Below are 20,930 nucleotides of genomic sequence, written 5' to 3' on the forward strand. Positions count from 1 at the left end.
GTCGGGCAAGCGCGTTGGATGCTGGAAAAATTCCATCGGAATTGGTTTTTGCTGAGTCATTCAAATTTGATGCCCGTAATGGAAAGAGTAGACACACGTCGTGCTCATTCCCAACACGTTTTCGGACTTAAATGCGGGGTTTTAGGCCCCACTGTAGGTCCCGACTTTCTCCACTCAGGCTCATTGCTCATCTGATGTATGAATGCCAGAAGTGAGGTATTGTACAATCAAAGGGTCCCGTTTGCTTTTGCAATTTATACCAGGGCAGTTAAGGGTGTAGCACACAGATTGTCGACTAAGCAATTCCATGTTTCGTCACTTTCAGGGTCAAGTTCGGAACATCCAAACATAAGGACCAAACCAGTGAGGGAAACCCAGGTCGGGGATGGTGGTCATTAATCTAGTATGCTGTAATCGCGATCCTAAGCACAAAATGATGCGGGTTAGTGTCTTGCATCAATAAGGAACGCATATCAACATAATCATTCGCAGGATCCCCAGAAATCGCGTGCCCTGTGCCTGTCGGCAGGTAGCCTATTTCTCGTTGCTACCATTCAAGCGGCTCACTGTGGACCACCATCTGCTGTCCGCACAAGGGATGGCAACTCGAAAAAATAAATATGGGACGAGGTAGAAAAGGAAGGAGAAAAAAAGTCGAGAGTAAAGAAGAATTGGAGGTGGGGTCGCAGAGAGGGAATGAAAAAAGTCGAAAATACCAGGGGGGTGAAAGTAGGTCGACGAGGGAAGAAAGAAAAAGTCGAAAGTAAAGAAGAGTTGGAGGTGGGTCGAAGAGGGGTATGGGAAAAGTCGAAAGTACTACTAGTACGTAGATCCTGGGCCCGCGGGGTACAAGTCAGCACATTGAAGGCTGGGACTCAGAATCATCCACAGGGATCCTGGTACCATAGGGCTGCGTTGCAACACAGCCCACTTAAATAGCAACGTTAACTTACCCAGTTTCATTTCCAGTTTTTGCGGCCCAACACAGAACTACATGCAACCCCACTGTACTAGTATGTGACTCCGAAAGACCCCCTGAAGCAATGAAAATTAAGGCGATCTACCACTGATTGGCATTTCCTTGGCGTTTGATGCCGGCTATACCTGAGAACGGCAGCCCCAACACTGTCAAACGAGTATTGGATGAACCCACCTGTCATTAATAAAATTGGAGCCCAACACCAATACTCGCAGCCAACCGTATGTCAGCCCTCGGGATTGTAGAGGAGTGGATGGAGGGTAGCGACGTGAGTTAACAGCTAGCACTGTGCAGGCTCAACCCATGTACCGCGCCACCGAAGCATCTTTGTTATGGCATTAGTTGCGATGCGAACATGAGGTTTAGACGTGCTCCTACCAGACATGACATCTGCCAGCCACTTGCAGCCGCCCAACAGGCCCGCAGCCTGTAGCCCAATTAGCACCCATAGTTTGGTTCAGCCTGCTTCCCACAACCTGTCTCAATATCTGGTTCCTGTTTATGCCTCGCAATTGCTGCACCCGTCGAACTTAACCACTTCCAAGCTCCGCCGTCCTCGGTCATGATTTTTAAAATGTGTAGAGATCTGGGCAGAGCTTGGCTCATTTTTTGGAAATTCTCATCCGCCACACTGATTTGGTGTGCCAGTCGGGAGTAAATCGCAATGTCCTCCTTCCTTGCGCCTAGAAAATACCAAGCCAGCATGGCAGGGAGGCATATCGATGATTTCCAAATTGTCCGCAAGAACTCGCGCCTTTGTAGGTATGCCGTGTAAAGTCGGCTCTGCTTCTCGGCTTTAAGGCGCTCACTGTATATGGCTTAGCTCAAGCTAATACTTGGAACATGACAACACATACGAGCATTCATCTCTCAACTTTTTGAGTTCTTGGACCTTTTTCGCGATCGGACTAAAAAGGTAGGACGTGGCCAACCCCTGGACGCTTAATAAAACGAGAGCCGAAACCAGGGCTAGGGGCGGTGAAAACCCGGTTTGAATGAGGACTTTCACAAATGTAACGAAAGTCGATTCCACTTTGAGGAAGATCTTGACGGTCGTAGCGAGTGAATCGGATTTTCGCATCAGCCATTTTTTGTCAGAGGTGTTCGAGTTATTTAGGGCGTCAGCCGCGGCGGCATCCAGCAAAGGTTCGATGGGTCCCCAAAGGCGATCCTGGAGAAAGTCCGCAACAAGCGAGATTAAGGCAAGTAGATCATTGTCTACGTGTAGTACAAGTAAGATGTGATTGCAACCAACGCACAATAGCAGTAGCACCAAGTAAGGAACGCAGTAGAACCCGGACCAGGGTTCCTTGGGTCGGTGACCCAACAAATATGTTTTAGTTGTCGCGGGCATTTTGCACTAAGTAAATGCTCTAGATGGAGGGCAAAAGACGTTCCTAGCTTCTTTATTATACAAAAAGGTATACACATGTCCACGATTGCTTCCATGTTTCGATGATGCGCCAATGTGATACTGCAGCTGCATGGTGAATGTGCGTGTCACAGCTGCCGACCACAATGGCAACAGTGGAGACGATGCGGCACGGCTGAAGCCAGCAAATAGGCTTCATCGGGAACTTGGCCAATTGTGTTGCATTGGACTGGGCCCGGTCTGGTAGGCGTTACCTGTACTGCTGGTGTATACCGGACTGATTGGCATGGTCTGGAACGCGGCTTGAGTGATCGCCGAGGTGTGATGGCTTGGTGGGTTGGCCGCGCTTGCGCTGATGCTTGAGTACGGCTCGGGTCGGGTGAGGTCGGGGGAAAACAGAGAGTGCCTCAGGCCCACGAGGATTTTTCTGTCGACCTCGAGGGCGCTCGATCGATGCCCAATGACCTTCAAGAACTGTATCGTTTTGTCGAAAAGATTCTCGAGCTGTGAACGGTTGACAAAACGCGAAAGGTGCTGATTCCTGTAAACCGCGGCAAGGGTAATCAGGTTTCCCCATTGGCTAAAGTGCGAAATGAATGTCAGTTGTGTTGGAAGAGAAGAGAGAAAAACGAAAAGAAGACGTACGCTTGAGCAGTCCCAAAAATGTTGGTGACAATATACCGTCGTTCAGGGAGATTGTGGAAGGCTTTAGTGCTATGGATAAGCGCATTGATGCCCCTTTCTGCTATCTCCAAAACACTTTCGTCGTAAGGATCCACGAACTCGTTCAGAGGGTCGGTCAGATCGATCCCTTCTTGCTTGCCCATATAATACCTCCCCAAGATAGACTTGATAACGGGTCGGCATATAATGTTCATAGCGCCCCAATACTTGGCTCGCAGCCTGGCGTCGAGGATGTTGTTGGCTGGAACGGTGGGCTCGTGGGGGTGGTATTTTGGCCACCAAAGGGTTTCCTGATTTGTCAGATTCTGACGCAGAATCTCTACCAAACTTATCAGGGAAAAGTTCTCTCTTTCCGACTTGGGCCCGTAAAGCAGGGTGTGTGCTTTGTTTAGCATTTTGCGTAGCCACAGTTGCCCGTAGTAACTATAGGCAACACGCTCGTCGATTCCACACTCGATCATGTGCTTCAAACTAGGGTGCGGCATGCTCTGCTCGTAATTACTGATGCCCGACTGCTGCAGATTCAACTCGGCGATGATGTCACTGTGAATGAGTTAGTATCAATAAACGTTAGAAGAGAGAAAAAAAAATGAATGAGGGAAATATGAGCAGGAATCACTGGAAAAACCACGTACCTTTCCAATTGCATACAGGTCCAATAGATGAGGTAGTATCGGAGGTCTTTGATGTCCTGTTCCTGTTCTTTACCGTTGGCAGCGGTGAGGCGAGAGAAGTGGCTTAACAGAAGCGTTAGCAACCAAGATACGATGACTTTTCTACCAAAGAATGGCGACTCACTTTCTGAGAAGGTGTTGAGCTTTGACGCAGGCATGATGAATATGCCAATAGCTTTCCATGACCCTTCCTAGCTGGCCGTAATAAAGACCAGTTAGGATGTTTGCGTATACGTGCCATATGGAAACGCCTCCCATTTGATTACCCAGAATGTCGGTGGCGTTCGCCAGGTAGTTATTGCAAACCTGGTATCACATCTATGTTTTTTCTCAGCGGCCCCGGTGTGGAGCCAGCAGACCCCTGGAAGGAGGCTCGCCTACTACCCGACGGGTGGGACGTTATCGACGGCGGTGTGCCTTGGACGGGAGATGGCGGCACGCCGTTTCGAGAGGCCGGAGAGCCTTGAGAGCCGTAAGGCTGAGAGCTAAAGGAACCTGAGCCTTGCATTTCGCCAGACGTGAGAAAAATATCGGGGATACGTTCCTTGTGAAGACATATCTCGCCTAGTGCAAGAATGCAAAGGATCACAGCAGTGCTGATATGACGAGAAGGTGCATGGCGCTTTTGATGCGTGGCCTTCAAAGGGTCCGAGCTGTCGTCCGTGTCTTCTCGCTTGCGCTTTTCACCCACAATTTCGTGCTTTGCGGCGAACCCTGCGATCGGTGGCGGCCTCGCCGTCTTGGTCACGTAAACCGTCGGAAGACTCTCGAGAAAATTTTTGATCAAAGCGTCCAGGTCGTTGGGCAGAATAATGGGGTGCATGATTTGCATGTTATCCTTGTAACTTTGCACAAGCTTCCACACATGATCATGGTCGAACCTGAGCCCCCCGATCGCTTTCCGGGTAGGGGTTTTCGCATCGGGCGTTGGAGGGGTATTCTGTGGGCTGTAAGGCGCGGGATCCATGGCGTCCATATGCCCCCATTCGTTATTCGACGATGGCGATGGGGCTACGTCTTCAGAATGAATAGACGTCAAAAGTCCAAAATCGTTTGGAACCTCCTTACCACCGGACTTCTTCTTGCTCCCTTCTCCGCGGCCATATAAATGGAGTAGACCCCTGTTTTCCTCGATGCCAAGTGGGTACGTTTTTGGATATTTGATGTCATTCTCAATCAAAAGGTGGCTCACAAGTTCGTGAATAGCCGGCCACATGAGTAAATTGCCGGTACCTGTAGTATGGTTTTCGGGGATGGCGGGTTTTCCGGCAGGTACCGGAGAGCCAGGCGGATCATCTGCTCGATCATCATCCAGAAGGACAGACGCGATTGGTTGCTCGGCCTCTTTGGAGAAAATCAACTCTTCAACACTTGCTGTTTGTGCTGTCTCGGCTGCTTGCGGCCTGTCGGTAGGTGCCAATGTAGGTGCTTGCGGACTTCCAATGGGCTCGCCGCGGCCAGAGTTTGGAGATTCTTGTTGTCCGTTTGATGACGTCTCATCGCTTCCAGTCAACTCCCGTTTAACCGCCATAGCGAAAGTGTGCGAAGCGCCAGGCCTCCCCGCAGCGACAACGCCCGCCAGCACGTCCTCAAATTTCGTCATGCGCGAGTCGGTCCTTGCCATGTACGCGTCCATCTTGGCCATCATGTTGCCAATTGCCTCGAGGATCTCCGTTTGGAACTTGTCTTGCCTTTTGAGGCGGCGGATGCTATTAGCCTCGTGCTTGGGTAATTCGAAACGGGAAAGGTCAGGTTTGGCACTTACTGCTTAACAATGGGTTCCTTGTAATTGCAGAGTTCGTTTTTCTCTTTGCAGTTCTTGCATGGTTTCTGCTCATCACACTTCGCTTTGAAATGTCGGCACCGATCGCATGCCTAAACCGTTCTAATTAGCTGGCTATCAGGGGGTAGACACGGCAGACAAGGATTTGCATTGGATGAACATACCTGGGCGGCGCGTTGGCGCCTGGGCTGTTGTTTGCTAGCCGGCACTGAAGATGCACTCGGCGACTGAATGTAGAAGCTAGGGGACCTCTTCAATGGGGGCGATTGCGGAGGTTGGAACTGAACTTGACTATGTCTTAGATTCGAATCGACCGGCGCACCGTACGCCAGGAAACCTTCTTTTGTGGCATAGCAAAGTGCATCCCCGGGCAAAGTCGTGTGCTGCAGCAAACTTCTGTCTCCATCCGTGGGAGGAGATGGGCATTGCTGAGATGACATGCCACCCGGGAGGGCCATCTCGAAAACGTATGCTGATGTAGCAGCGGATGTTTCATTCGCAGTCAAGTTGAAGAAGATGCGGATTTCGCTCTAAGCATTTCTGGACGTCACCTCAAGCGTGGGGCCGCTTTTGGTTGTACTAGACAATCACAACTCCAAAGAATGGTAAAGCATAGATGATCGGAACCATTGTAGCAACAAATATATTGCATCGCAGCACAGGCGTGTGCAAGGGCAATTGATCAATTGCCTAATGACGGGTCAAGGTAGAGCAGCATTGTGGTGGACCCCGGTGGCTAGCTGAGAAGATCTGACATTTCTTCTGCTCAACCAGGCGGGATGTATTTTTACAGTGGATTGGTCAACCAGAGAAGCAATTGCTAATGCAGATTTATGGCGGCCAAGATGAGCCAGGAACCAGGGTAGGGAGTGGGGTGTGGAGTTGCATCTCTCATCTGCCCCGTAATGCAGCGATATATCCGGAGTTAGCTCGCAGAGTACCCCAGAGGCCATGTGCGACCAGTTGGATTGAAAATGAATAAGAACAAAAATGTTCAGGAAAAGCCACAAGAACCAAGGCTCCCCGATTTGTGCACCACCGTGAACCTCGCGTAGTCCTACAGTACAAAAGAGAAGGAAGAAATCGATCAGTCTTGACGCAATCGTATTTTCCAGCCCGGGCCGGGGCTACTGTTGTGTTTCCAGCTCAGTTGGCCATCAAAAAACACATAAACTTCCCCTACCACATGTTGGTGTCTCTCGCCTCGCGCGAGGGCATCCATGGGACAGTCCTCGGGTTTAGTTTCTCATGGCAATGAGCTGTATGGTCCCGTGTTAGCTCAAATGGTCACAGGTACGGATTACACTAAAAGGGTCTGCTACTTACAGCAGATCTGATCGTTCCTGGTGTAGTAGGGTATTTCTGGCCGACATCTGATGTGCGATTGGAGGGTGTTTCTATACCGGCCACACCACTCTGCTACAATAGTTCTCCAGTGACTGCAGCTGTATTCCATCTGCAAGGGGTATTAGTTGTTTCCGCAGTGAAAGGAATAAACACAAGTACAGCGTACATTTTGATAGGTGCACATGGGCAAGGTGGGTATGGGTTTTCGTCGTAGATGCACCGACCAAAAGCCGTGTACTTCACTCGCTAAGATAAGGCTGCCTTTAAAATAGCTGCGGCCAGACGGAAAGAGTGGTGTAGACAGACGTTCCAATATCGAAAGGTTTCCGATGGCAAGTGACGATTTGCGGGTCAGCTGCTTTTTGTGCAGCAGCGCTTCGTTGATTCTGAGGTCAGGAAGTATCCGTACCTCCGGCCATTATATACACCATACTACTTGCATCCCAGCTGTGCGTGCTTTACCTGCATCTCCGCTCGACGTGGTAGGTCAACGAAGCTGCAAGTTGCATGTGATGTTCCGGCAGCTTGCCCATCGGCACCATGACGCGCTTGAAGTTCTAGATTCCGAACACCAAAAAGTCCACGGATACCCAAATCCATTACGACGGCAGCCAAGGTTTGATCTCACCAACTACTTCGGTTAATGCGGCCAGGGTGGCGACGAGCATTCAGGGATATCGAGCGAAGCATTGTGGGAGAGATACCGGGTTGCCAGGCATACCACATCCGAGCTCCTCGGAAACTGCAGCTCAATTTGTCAAACCCGAGGTGGTCACATCGTTTTGTTGCGTTCGGCAGGATCACCAACCGGGGCAGCGCACCCCTATTGCCTTGATAAGAAACCGCTGTGCTTTCGTGGGGTGGGGCTCTTGCAAGGTGCGTTGTATCGTCCGACAGCAATTACTGCCCCACCCCCACTCGATCATTTGCAAGGGCAGGCCTAGCAACGGTGTGACGGGGTGTTGGGCCCACTTCGCAGCCTCGCAGGTTCCCAATGTACCCTCCTACAGCATGACGGACATTTACTGCCCAGACGGCAGTCACATTTACTGCACAATTAAGGTGCACATTTGCAAAGTCTCCGTTGATTTATGATTTTAATTATATAACCCTTGCGCTACACGCTATCCGTATCCCTTGATCCAGGTTTAAGATGGCACGTGCTGTCGTTATGTGGCACTTTGCTGTCTTGATGCTTCTTCATAGCCTTGACTCTTGACAATCGTAATCTCAGGCAGGGACCAACTACAACCGGGAGGCAGATCGAAATGAGGCATATGGTGCCTGATACTTGGTCGAGAAGCATGCCAAAGTAGTCTGACGTGTGCGTCAACAAAAGACTACCCACCGTGATGAAGGTGCAACTACTTTCATTAGTATCAACCAAATACTGGCTCAAGATGCTTTGCTTACAAAAGCTTCATGGCCCACATTGGCCGTAAACCTCTTGGGTCCTTCTTCCCCATTTCTGGAGGGTCCTGCTTCCGTAGCCAAAGCCACACGCCAACACCAACAAGCGTGCCCGAATCTATGCAAATGCTTATGCTTACGCATATGATGTGCAAAATTCTCTGGCTATGGCCTATGAAGACTGTCGAAGGTGGACCTATACAAGTCCAAGCGATGGTCGATCCGGCCATGTCGAAAATGATCACGACGAGCAAAGCAATCCACCATCTATGAAGTTGAGGGTAGATAGAAGAAAATCTTGGGCTCAGAATAGAAAGAATCTTAGGGCCACTAGACCTCACCCCGTTGTTGAAGTGGGCGAGCTGTGCAAAGAACAGGCAGATCGAAGCATTTCCGAAGGCCGTCGCAAGTACCGCAAGTAGAGACCCCCAGAACCAGTACTAGAAGGCCTCAGTATAAATTCCATGTGAGTGTGGACAGCTTACTTACCTCCACAGCAAGTTGAGGGTTTGATCCTGTAGTTTGGAGGGGCCATTGCAGCCAGGCTAGGATCGTCTGCGCGAACATCAAGAGTGCTCCAACACAAGCAAGGTAGTCAGGAAGGAGGGCGACTGGAGCCAGCGTTTGAGACCTCCAGAAACGTACAGACCGAGTGGCAACAGACAGAACCATAAGAAAAGTAAAAAAGATTGTCAGGAAAAAGAAAGCCTCTTGCGGCACTATTGATCTCTTGGATGCCATGTTGACATGATAGTGAGCAGCAAACCGCATCTAGAAACTGGAAGGCGTATGTTAAGTTTATAAAGGAACAATTTCCAGTAGCAATATCCTGACCCTGGCTGACACCCAAGCCGTTGTAAATGGCATGGGTACGAAATGAGGGACCCATAGGCCATCATGCCTTGGAAGCACCAGTTTCCAGAATCCCATTTCCATTAGCTAGGTAGCTGTTCCGAAGGAGAGGTGGATGATAGCAGCATACGAGGGCAAGACTATCAGAAATGGCCCTTATGCACCCATTTGCTTCCAGGAAGGTCAAGAAGTTGCCGCTCTTTGCTACGTTGTAATTTTCTACGTTAGGAAAGGATACGCAGCCGGAGAGATTGATCTCCTACCTCATTTGGCGTTGTCAAAGCCCATTAACATTCCACCCTGACTCTCGAATTGAGTCTGGGGCGGGTGTGCGCGGAGGAGGCCGAGGCGGAGGTGGTGGTGGTGGTGGAGGAGGAGGAGGAGGAGGAGGAGGAGGTTTGAGAGCTTCCATTCCGGCCCGGCTCACGTTTCAAGGCCAACTGTTAAGCTTGATAGACTTCAAATGATAATGATGTTCATAGGATACGGATTGCCAGACTGAAGAGAATAACCTCTACTAAGTTAAAGCAAGAATCCTCATCCATCTTTATACTTACTCTACCGCTCTTTGTAACAACCAAGATGGCTCTCTTCCATTGCTTTGACGTGGTGGACATCGGTCGTGAGGAGGTCGAAATAGAGGCCAGCAGATGTTGGCCGGGCCGCCTTTTCGGTCTCCGGAGAACAATGCGTACAGTCGGGCAAATGATTGGTAGCCAAATCCAACCCTGGTTTTTTGCCTTTTTAATAACACTGTAAGAAACAAAGTTTTGGTCGCTTTTTGCAGGCGAGGTCAGGCCAGGGTCACTTTAGGTAAAGACTAAAATCGTGCAGGGCCCCCTGCGAAATGCAGACGCGCTGCATTCCGGACAAGGGTGACGAGGTGACGACCCACAAAGAGGCTGCGGAAGTCCGCAGAAGTCCGCAGAAGTCTGCAGATGTCTGCAGATTTCCACACATGTCCACACATGTCTACAGATGTCCGCAGAAATTCGCTAACTGCGCTTGCTATTCTGGCGACCTAGTAAACTTTCCCGACATCGAATCAACCATGGTGAAAGCAGTAGATGAAGTCTTGCACCAACTCGAGACCAAATCTCGTTTGATAGTGGAGGCAGGGAGATTTGATACACAGCAGAACGATCGCATTATCGAAGCTCTTCAACTCTTGGCACATGACGGGCCCAATGTGGGATCCCCGGCCTACAGGAAGAAAACGGTCTACACACAATTTCTGAAGCTGGTCCATGAGGCTGTTGGAACAAATGGCGTGATACTTTGTGCGGCTGGGCTAGGGGCCACCTACATCGAGGCGATGGGGAAACAGGCTCGTAGCGCCGTTCCGGGTAGACTGCAAGTCAAGCTGTCCCAAGAGTTCATTCAAGTCGCGTCGAAACATCAAGGTAAGCTGTTCACGCCATCCGTTACTTTGTTTCTCGTGCTAAGTTTACCAGCCTTGAAAGACAGCCCGATAGTCACATTGGACCAGCAGACTGTCTCTGTGGACGGAAGACAGCCGCCCCCGACGCTGTACCTTGACCCATTGGACAGTTTGAGGTCCTACCAGGAATATCGGCCGCTCTTTTGGGATGACGTGCAGATGTGTTTGGAAAATCGCGCAGAGGGAATGCCAATGTTGTTCTCTAATTATTCGGGTATCCCGGCATATGTGGCATTTCCTATCAGCTGGAAGGCTGAGATGCACCTTCTCGCAAGAAATCATTGACAGTATATGTCTTGACCAGCTCGATTGGCCGCAGCAGTCCAAAATAGACCTGTTAAGGCTCGATTGTATTCATCCTGAACTGCTTTTCTCCCCGCTCTGGAGAGAGATCCAAGCAACACGAACCTCACCCCTCGAATAGTACTTCCATGTTGTGTTCCAGTCGAGGACTACCATCTTACCCTTATAATTCGTACCCAATGTGTGGAGAACACTGAGGGACTTTATGTCTTCACGATCGCCAGAATAAACATCGACCCTCCCTTCACCCTGATAGTCGACGACGATAGCAGTGATATCTTTGGAAGGTACGACCTCCTCGTTTTTTTCTGTGTGCCAACTCAACGAACCATACTACACGAAATTGTTAGCGGGGTGCGTGCTCACAAGACGAGGCCTGTTCATACTTGACTTGAAATATCCAAAATTTCGTTGTCGGACAGTTTTTTTGCGAAGATGGTCGGTGGTTTCGAAGCCATGCTTTGATGAGTATCTTGTCGGAAGCCCCGTTGTCGTCGAGCTTGGCACGCAATTCCAGAGTTTAAGTTATTGGAAATGCAGAACTGTCACGCGGCGCCTTTAACATCCATCTTTCTGCGGGTCTCAGCGATGATTACTCTTGGGCTTGTCGCAACGTCGTCGTCGTTCTGATGGGCAAAAATGCGTGAGCAGGGCTATCATTCGACTTGGTTGCTAACAACCACGGCGGGGGACATTTTGGGACTGTAGAGGACGATATTATGGAGGATGCGCTGGAAGTTTCTTACCTGCGTGATAATATGGTTTTGTCGGGCTTTGGTAATTCAGAACGAGAAGACGACGGGCTCGAAATTATTGTTGTGGGATCTTTGGCTCGGAGATTTGGAGGGGTTGTTGCGGGGTTGTAGCTCAGGGAGGGAGGCGTCAGCTACTAAACATTGGGCAGCAATAGTTTAAATTGTTTGCATGATTACGAACTCTGTTTGATGGTAACTTAATAGTCAGTAGCTACAACTTATCTGCATCTGCGTGTCATGTCAAGAATTAGGGTCCTTGACTTTCGACAATGATCGCATTGTTGTTGCACCTGGAGGACCATGCAAAATCAATACGACCACAAAAACACATGGAACCTTTTTCTGAGCGTTATGTGGCTAAAAAACGCCTAGGCGGTGCGAGCTGACACGAAGCTATGGCGTACATTCCTTATCGCTTATGCTCTTATCAATAGGAACTCAATCACCGGGCGCCCTTATGATTCGTCGCACATTTTGTTCTACTACAGCCATCACCTTGAGTGTTCAGTCTACGTAACGAAGGTTATTTCTAAGCTGCCTTCCTCTTGTCGCGCTTTGCCTTGTAAACAATTCGGGGTCATCCCTTACCACCCAGCATGGCTAGACTGTGCATTCTGAAGTAGAAGCGTTCACGCATCTTCGTAGGTTGTCTTTTTTCCCCTCGCGACTTCTTTTCGCTCGGTGTTGTGGAAGTGGCATGATTAGAACGCCGCAGCACCCTGAATAACATCTTCTCCCGCTGGATTATGTTGGAGCCATCACCGATAGGTTAGGCCAATGCCCTTGCTTCACCCGTGTGGAGCGTAATGCTTAATCTCAAGCCAATCGAAAGGAGTATTCTTGGGAGTGTCGTGCGCGTTTTGGAGGAGGGTTGGCCGGGTGCTCGTATTGGATCGGTGGGAAGACCTGGCTTGTTGTCTGTTGCTGGTTTGACCCCTTTGTGCGGCAACCAAATGCGGTTTGACTAGAAGAACGGCAATATGTCCGTGTAGGGTTTAGCAGGCGGGGTGCGCGATGCCCGTCGACGCTTCCGGTTTGGTTTCGGACTATACTCGATCGTTTCATCGGCCGTTGCTTGCGTTTGCGACTCTAGGCGGGCTCACGGGCCAAAATGGGACAACAGATAGCCTTCTCCTCTGCGAAGATGGTAAGCTTTGAAGCGAAGCGACAGTGCCTTACGGTTGGGCTCCGACTTGGCCGGAGGCCCAGAGGCTGCTTTCCTGCCAGGTGTCAAGGGAGTTCATACGTTGTCGGGGGGACTCCTGTTGATTCGGCGCAGCCGTAAATCACTTGTGGGCCACTGCCTAGGTCCGAGGGCCGTGGTGATGGGGACGGATGAGAGCGCGTTCAAGGTGCAATGGCTGATGGCGATGTATGTATCCGCCCACCGCGCTCACGGTTTCTCGTGGATCTGAGCAGGCTCTCATCCAATGATCAGACGCAGCGCCAATCTATTGTGGGGAACATGATTAGGACCCTGCGAGAGGGCCTGTGCGTCAGATGGCCTGGTCCACTCTACAGTCCCGCATTTCCTCGGCTTTCGAACTGATAAAGTGAGTTCGTACCGCTTATCCGCTTATCGATACAATGAATTCTCGTAAAACCCCCGCGATTTTCTAACTCACCTAGCTTCTGCAATATCGTTGCACGATGACCCAGCTAGCGTAAATGGCGCGTGAACGCAGAGACTTGCCGGTTGTTTGCCACGATGGAAGGCTATTACTGTATCACAAACTACGAGGGTCTTAAATCCACGGCAGAAAAGGTCCTCATATCCACTCGAATGATGTGCCCAATCCCAGGTTATCCAGGCACCTGGCGTGTACACAGTTCGACTCCGCGAACAGAGCTTCCGGAAGAAGCGAAAACTGTTGTTCATGCGTATCGTGAAATGCATGTATGTATACCGTCGAACACATTCTAGTCACCACTAACAAATATTGAAGTCCCCTTCAATTCATAGCTACGCGAGATCCCTAGGGAGAAAATTGACCTATGACAACTCCCTCGATATCATATGGATCGGAAAGTCTTTTCAGTCAGACGGTCATACAACGGTAGTACTTATCGTGCTTCCCAAGCCAATCGGCGAAGAGACAATCCAAGAAGGCACAACCGCCTCGAGGGGAGAACCACCATCCAGAACCGCCAATGTTCTCAAAATAGCCTTCCTACTGGAGACGAAGGTATGTAAGGAACCTCAAGCGATAATCTGCCCTAGGGGAGGGTTCATCGTCAGGCAAACCAGAGGTCGTGTATTATAGCTAACATCAGCGCTCTCCCATAGTTTTCTGCCGAGACCTCAACAAAAGAACCCACTGCTTGTTTTTACAAGTCAGACACAGACCCTTTACCCGAAACCAAGATTTTACAAACTGGTGATGTAATCGAGCTCCATAGGGGCGCCAAGATGCGCATAAAAGAGGGAGGTGTTTTGGTACTTGCGATCCGTTACAGAGCAGAAAAGTCAGAATGTGTACAAGATTACAGATTGTCGAACTCAAAATAAGCACGAAGTTGATTGCCAGTCAAAGCAGTTCCCAAATGAGGATCGCTTTGCAGAGTAAATGCCGGATCGGAATTATTCGCAGGCTCCAAATTGGTTTTGGTAAGGATATTGTTAAAATTCACGTCTTCTGGTGAAGGATAGCGCAAATTGTCCGAGATGTTGTCCGACAGAATGGGTGACACATCCGACAACGCAACATGCCCCAGGATGGGATGTCCAGCGGCTGGGGTGGAGTGAGGCGTTACTAAGAATGAATGATCTTGGACCTGCAGGTCTGGTCTAGTAGAAGTTTGGGAAAAGTCGTCTTGTGGATTGGATAGGTTTTGTTGTTGCCAGCTAGCCATCAGGGGGCTGGCGTTGAAGGTTGATATCGTCTGAGCGTGCGCAGATGGGTCTAAAGCCAAGTAGGGATCTTGGGCAATCGTGTTGGCCACCAAGGTGTTTCTAGACAAGGGTGGCTGTGGCTGAGGCGGCGATGTGCCGCGATGCGGCTTCCGAGTATAGTCGATACCGGCTCTGCTTCGCCGCCTCCGGTTCAGGGCGGTGTTCAAACTTTGGTGCCCTCCCAGCTCATCGGCCCGCCGCCGCTTCCGGTTGGGTTGGGATTGTGGCTGCCGAGCGTTGTTGGAGGCGGGGCTATTGACTGCGTCGGCGTTACCTCCGTCTGGCGAGGGCTCAAGGCTGGTAGGCACGGGCTGGTTCAGTCTGGTTGTTGATGTAGCGATCGACGGGGCCTGCTCTGGTGGCACGGTGTGGCTAGCGACTGGGTCAACCTCACTTGTTGGCGCCACTATTCTTTTTGTTTGTGGTGATTGGGGGGGTTCCGGACAAGCTTCTCTGTAGGCTTTCCCAAGCTATTGTGTTAGCAGGTTCCAGCAACCATGGGTAATAGATTCAACTAACTAGCGAGGAACGCAGTATAATCAGGGGATCTCAGTTTGGATTGGAGGCCAGCAATGATGGCGTAAATGTCGTCGGCAAATATTTGGCTGCCCAGCTTTCGCTGTAAGTGCGGCGCAGACGCAACAAGTTCGTTGACAACCTCGTCGATAAACTCGGACTTGTACCGACGCCGATTCAGCTCAAATTGCGGCACACTTAGGCCAATGGCGACTATTTGAGTACACTGAAGTTGCTTGAATGGTAGCAACGGTTCATCAGGTTGGTGGTGTGAGTACAGTCGGGTCAACAAATTCTGAAGCCCAAGCTTCTTGTTCACTGAGGATGCCTTTTTGCGGACAAGCAAAATGATTTTTATCTGCTTGATACACGCCTCTATCTCCTCCGACTCAAGCGGGTCTGTTGAGTGGGCTGCTGTTCGCAAGGCATCAAGAATGACCTTCCTGGGTTGGCTTGTAGCTCCACAGCTGGGTGGTGCAAGATTCTGGTTCATGTTTTCGCGGGCGGGTGGTGCAGAATTTGGAGAGTTCCTGTTTGCGTGGGCGGGTGGTGCAGAATTTGGAGAGTTCCTGTTTGCGTGGGCGAGTGGTGCAAGATTTAGGGAGTTCCTGTTCGCGCGGGCGAGTGGTGCAAGATTTGGGAAGTTGCTGTTCGCGCGGGCGAGTGGAACCCCCAAAACATGCGGAGTAGTGGGAACTTCGAAGCACTGACGCATCTCCACGAAAGAAATTTGAATTGGGGCGTGTGGGTAATCCTGCACCTCCCGCCCAAACAGGAAGTGCGCAGAGAGGCAGGGAACAAGGGACGCAAACTGATGGTACTTGTTTAGCGCGGTGGATCCTTTTTCGTGTGGCTGAACGTGAATGCAAACTGTTTTGCTTCCCCTGGTCGCGCATTCCTTATCAACCTGTTAAGCCCACCCCTCCGCTGGGGGGCTTGGCCGATCTGGACACACCGAGGCATGATGCCCTGCATCGATACCCCCACCTGCAGTAACCTTTGCAGGTACTTATCAGGGAGCTATTGCGTGAATGACAGTTCCAGTCTTTACTGGAAACTAGTCTAATTACAGTTACGGTGTGAAGACCCGCCCCACCGCCCGTCCATATTTTCTGGGTACTGCCAGGACTCACGGGCTAATATAGCCACAGGTGGCAGAAGTTGGCCGAATACATATGTTTTGAGAACAAATTTGATGCACAACCGCTCGCCGTAACAGATGACAATTTGGTTCTTTCGCTCTTTTTCAAGAGAGATTACTTGCTGTGATAGTTGCATTTGCTACAGTGGAAGACCGTAGGTAATGCGCATTTGTGCCGTATCGTCCATGTAGAGTCAACAAGGCTGTCCATTGGAAATTCGCAATGTTGCAAAAGACAAGCTGCAAGTCTCAGCTCCCAGCTCCTGCTCCCAGCTCCTGCTCCCAGCTCCTGCTCCCAGCTCCTGCTCCACACTCCACGCCCCCGTTCCACGATCCACGCTCCTGGCTCTCAAGCACATCACCATGACAAAACCAGAGATACGCTGCCCCGTTTGCGCAAAAAAGCTCTCCAAAAAGAGCAATCTTAAGAGACATATGAATAGTCAGCATTCCGGCGAATCACTTACCCTTCAAAGTTCGAACTGTTTTCATCGTCTCAATCAAACTCCCCATTTGGTTGTTTGCCTTCGTCGTGAAGCCTTCAAATTCACTTACGACAACGCGCCGCACCTCAGCTTACAGCTCGATCCCAACGCGGAAGAGATCTTGCCGTCCGAGTGGTTTCCAAGACGTGAAGAGCTAGAATTGTATCAAAACTTCCATGAGATACAAGGCGAACATGTGGTGCTACACCAGTCACTAGTCACGGCCTTTCACCTACGACATCTTTCCAAGACGGGCAAGTTTAAGGTCGACATTCGAGAGTGGAACACGGACGTATTTGATGAGTTCCCTGGTGACGATTTGACAAAAGTCACCTTCCTCATTCTTGATACGACGGACGGCGACCCTCACGAAGCCCCGAAGCCTTGGTTGCAAGCAACACAACTCAAAGACCGACATGTCAGTCTCTATCCCAGCCAACGAGAGACGGAGATGGAGCAAGGGAAGGTGGAGCTTATCAAAGTCTTGGATGCCATCGCAGAATCTGCCACAGATGGGAGGTTCCAGTTCCGACCCAAAACATGCTTCGGAACCGGCATCTGTGTGTTGTCTAAGGAGCAAAAAACAGTATACAAACGCTCCTGGAGCGCGAGTTCATCCCATGTATACATCTCGGAACAAAGACTGTCGCTTGTACCATGTTTTCCGCTCGTTAACGCGGCGAAAAGGAAACGAGGGCAGATACATAGCGAGCAGGGTAGCACCATTGTACCTTGGTTCCACCAGGAATACATACCTCTGGCGGCCAAAGGGGAGTTCCGTGTATTCCTTATACCAAAAGGCACCTCGAAAGGTGTGGTCTTCCACTGGATTCATACTGCTGTTAACCGGGACAACTCGGAATTCAAAGATCTCGTTGTTGTTACCAAACCATCGGGAAACGACAGCGTAGAGTTTACGGAAAAAAGTACAACTGAGGAGCAGCTGAAAGACTTTGCACTCTACTATTAACTACAAGGAGTTGCGAAAGCGGCTACCGAACATGTCATTTGATCAGGGAGTTCGCTTGGACATTGGGGCTAGCGGGGATGAGAGGCTTTGGGTCATTGAAATCACTCCCTGGTACTCGGCCCACTACTTTTCATTGACTGGGTTGCCTTCCCCAAATACACAAGTTTGTAAGACGTTCGCCAGGTCTTTGGCATGTTCCATAGTTCCAGACTTATGAAGGGCGTATAGATATATACTTATTCTCATCGACTTGGTCAAGGTAGCCATCTTGAGTCCTCAACAAAGAAATCATCAGGATGTATCCAGACCTGTTTGGGCAAAATGGGTTACAATTTTCGGCTGGGTTCAAGCGACAGTCGACTATGAATGTGTATCTACCACGCCAGCACCCTTGTTTTGCGGCGAGACGTTACTCCATTGCTTTCAAAGAATACAAGGTTGTGTTGAGCGCCAGGCTCGCTAATTGACTGCTCTAGCAAGGGTCATAAGGGGACCCGCATACACATTTTAGGTCATCTACCCCAGATTTCTTGCCTGGCGCCGCCCCTTGCAAGGGATTGTGTTATAAATATAGCTCGAACCACAATTTTGTGAGCCAGCCTCGCTCATTGTCCTCGCACTTCTGGTCTACTCACCCTACATTTAACTGATACAGTTCTTGAACTCAAAGATCAAAGGGAAAAAGGTCTTTTGGTGGCAGTCACTAAGAAGTAAGGTATGATAGTGTATTCCGTGGCTGCATAGTATCCCCAAGGCACTACGACTTTTGTAACGAACGTTATACAGATGGACATTAGCCTGGCTAGAGATGCTTCGTCAAACACAGCATCCTGGACTTCATCCAGCACCATCCGCGCCTCCCAGAAGAACCAGGCGAACAGTCAAGACCAAAAAGTCAAAGGTGCGCATGCCGTCTTCCAAGAGACCGCCACCCGAGAGGTCCATCCTCAAGAAGAGTGACCCTGCGCCGCCGCCACTAGACCCCCGAGCTTTTCCCAGGTTGTCTCCCAGTCAGCTTCCGGAGAATGCGGTTGACGACGATGAGGACGAGGACATGCTGCCTCCCGCCTCGATGATTGGGGTCCTCCCAATAAAATCAAGGCCTGGTTCCAGGGGTCTCGCTTCAGGGAACATGAGGCTTCCACGGCATCCCAAGAATCTCAACTCTATAGTTCACGATCAGTGGCAGAGGGCACCTACCCAGCCATCTAATCGCCCTCCTAACCCCAATCAGAAGCATCTTCAGCACATGCTGCCCGACGAGACAGGCCTCCAGAATGACTCGGCAGCTGGCGAAGGCAATGCCGTTGGTCGACTGCTCCGCTCACAGTCGGATACAACAGTATTCGGAAGCAATCCCGGAAATAACCCAATAAGTAACATCCGTTCCAGTTCCCAACAGACATTGAAGCTGCAGCCTGTGGAATACGACGCGGATAAGCCCCTGCTACGAGTTGTCGGCTTCAAATACTCTCCGAATCCAGAGGCTCGCTCATCCCCGGTGGTGGCGGCCTCGCCCTCCGAGTCCGACCAGAAAATAGCTCCAAGACAGAGCCAGCAAGATAACGGTAAGAGACTGCCGCCGAATTGAATTGCATACGTATTTTTTTGTGAGCGAGCGTCTTAGACTAAGCCCTTCCGCAATATCAGGTTATCTTCCTCTAGACCTTAAACGTGAACGGATCAGAGAACCCTGGGGCTGGAATATAAGTTAAGCTGATGAGCGACGACTATCTGCTTTAACTGCTATGGGTTCATTAAACAGGTATGCTCAGCCGCGTCCCAACTGGCCTGGGTATGGGCAGCAGCATGGCAGCCCTCTGAAACAAGGCCCAACCCAACCAGGTTAGCCTTCGATCTCCAAGAGCGGTCCAACGGCGGGCTAACACGATTCTAGACTGAAGTATGGGTCTTGTCCTTCTTGGTTCTGGCTTTGGCTTCAGAGGAGCGTGCCTGGATTTACCGATTATATTGAATCTAAATACGTTTAGGAGTTTTGAAATTCCAGTACCAATGGTGCAAATAGAAGGCGTCGGAAGAGAAAGATGAATTCATCAGAACGTCTGAGATACAATTTTTCACAACCAGATTCAAGCGAAGGTCAGATTTCGACATCAGACACGTGCCTGACCCCTGGACGGAATTTCTTCGCATCCGCGTCGTACGTGATCCAGCGGCCCTCCTTCTCCTCGGCCGTGCCGTCGTCGCCCGACGTTCCAACTTGAGCAATCTGGTACGCGAGCCACAGGCACCTCTCACGGCGCTGCTCTCCCATCGGCGGCGTCTCGAAAGTCCTCTCATCTTCCTCCATGTTTTCGTTGACGGTGAAATGGTCCATCGGAAATGCCGTCTCTGCCCACACAAGCCCACGCATTGCCCAGTCCTCAGGGAGCGGTCTCCGCTCGGCCGTGTGAGGGAACTCGGCCGTCTCATACTTTTCGGGGTTTTCAGACCCGAGAGCAAAAGAATTCAAGCACAAAGTGAGCAAATGCCAAGGGAAAGAGGCCTCCAGGTATGACATTGCCGAGATTTTGGGCTTGGAGCCACCGGGACCTTTCAAAATGGCCATTTGGTGCAAAAACATGAGCTTAACGTTGAGGTAAGAGAGTATGTTCAAATCTCCCAGGCGTGAAAAAACAACTTCGTCGGTCCTTTCCACAAACTGGAGAACCTCCTTAAAACATTTGGCCAGGTCCACCACGTCGGCATTCGCCGATTTCTGCTGTTCAGACGAATCCGTTTGGGGCTCGGTCGAAGCTGGCTCGTCCGCGACGTCGATTTTCGGCATGGGGGGGAGGCTTTGTCGATGCGTACAGTGCCCTCATCAGGACGTTTGTAGCCAGGCCGTAGTCCAAAAGCGCACATATATTCGACACGGCAATTTGGTAACCAGATTCGAGCCAGCGGCGCGCGCCTTTGGCGACGGCCAAGTCGAGGCTCGAAAGAAACTCGTTTCGCGCTTTTTCGAGCTCCGCGGTGCCTTTTCCAGTAAAAAAAGTCCCGTGGCATCTAAGCAGCGCTCGATCCACGGCATGCAGCTTACCGTGAGTGCCAGTCATAACTGGATCGAACAGCGTGAGAATCGACTCTCTGGTACTGTTGAAGGGGATGGGCACACACAAGCTTTTGGCATAATAAAAAAGCTGGGCCACTATGTTGGGCCTCGCCAAGATGGCTAAATGGTGGTACAGGCGTCCAGTGGTTGGTGCTTTGTCACTGGCTCGCGAGTAGAAGCATCCTCCACCATTCATGGGTCAGACCCACCTTTGTTAGCGATTCACACCCAAACACACCAATAAGCTTAACAGCTGAAGAATTTTCGCCC

At 50.5% G+C, this 20,930-nt stretch overlaps 5 protein-coding genes across 5 annotated transcripts; 2 read left to right on the forward strand and 3 right to left on the reverse strand.

Annotated features, from left to right (window-relative positions):
- Nucleotides 1-2,546: 2,546 nt before the first annotated feature.
- Nucleotides 2,547-5,950, reverse strand: PpBr36_11332 (uncharacterized protein; the record flags this gene model as incomplete). The annotated part of the gene is made up of 7 exons (XM_029898434.1): nt 2,547-2,931; nt 2,997-3,578; nt 3,671-3,772; nt 3,834-3,900; nt 4,016-5,400; nt 5,475-5,584; nt 5,657-5,950. The coding sequence occupies 7 exons, from the start codon at nt 5,948-5,950 to the stop codon at nt 2,547-2,549; spliced, it is 2,925 nt and encodes a 974-aa protein (XP_029743178.1).
- Nucleotides 5,951-9,948: 3,998 nt separating this feature from the next.
- PpBr36_11333 (uncharacterized protein) lies at nt 9,949-10,827 on the forward strand (the record flags this gene model as incomplete). The annotated part of the gene is made up of 2 exons (XM_029898435.1): nt 9,949-10,504; nt 10,556-10,827. 2 exons carry the CDS (start codon nt 9,949-9,951, stop codon nt 10,825-10,827), a joined length of 828 nt encoding a protein of 275 aa, XP_029743184.1.
- Nucleotides 10,828-14,084: 3,257 nt separating this feature from the next.
- On the reverse strand, nt 14,085-15,502 carry PpBr36_11334 (uncharacterized protein; the record flags this gene model as incomplete). The annotated part of the gene is made up of 2 exons (XM_029898436.1): nt 14,085-14,899; nt 15,013-15,502. The coding sequence occupies 2 exons, from the start codon at nt 15,500-15,502 to the stop codon at nt 14,085-14,087; spliced, it is 1,305 nt and encodes a 434-aa protein (XP_029743182.1).
- A 3,010-nt stretch (nt 15,503-18,512) lies between these two features.
- PpBr36_11335 (uncharacterized protein) lies at nt 18,513-19,429 on the forward strand (the record flags this gene model as incomplete). The annotated part of the gene is made up of 2 exons (XM_029898437.1): nt 18,513-19,173; nt 19,371-19,429. The coding sequence occupies 2 exons, from the start codon at nt 18,513-18,515 to the stop codon at nt 19,427-19,429; spliced, it is 720 nt and encodes a 239-aa protein (XP_029743183.1).
- Nucleotides 19,430-19,706: 277 nt separating this feature from the next.
- PpBr36_11336 (uncharacterized protein) lies at nt 19,707-20,664 on the reverse strand (the record flags this gene model as incomplete). The annotated part of the gene is given in 3 exon segments (XM_029898438.1): nt 19,707-20,403; nt 20,420-20,585; nt 20,649-20,664. 3 exon segments carry the CDS (start codon nt 20,662-20,664, stop codon nt 19,707-19,709), a joined length of 879 nt encoding a protein of 292 aa, XP_029743181.1.
- Between the last annotated feature and the right edge of the window lie 266 nt (nt 20,665-20,930).

The sequence above is a fragment of the Pyricularia pennisetigena genome, assembly GCF_004337985.1.
Source record: "Pyricularia pennisetigena strain Br36 chromosome Unknown Pyricularia_pennisetigena_Br36_Scf_24, whole genome shotgun sequence".
Classification (NCBI taxonomy): Eukaryota; Fungi; Ascomycota; class Sordariomycetes; order Magnaporthales; family Pyriculariaceae; genus Pyricularia; species Pyricularia pennisetigena.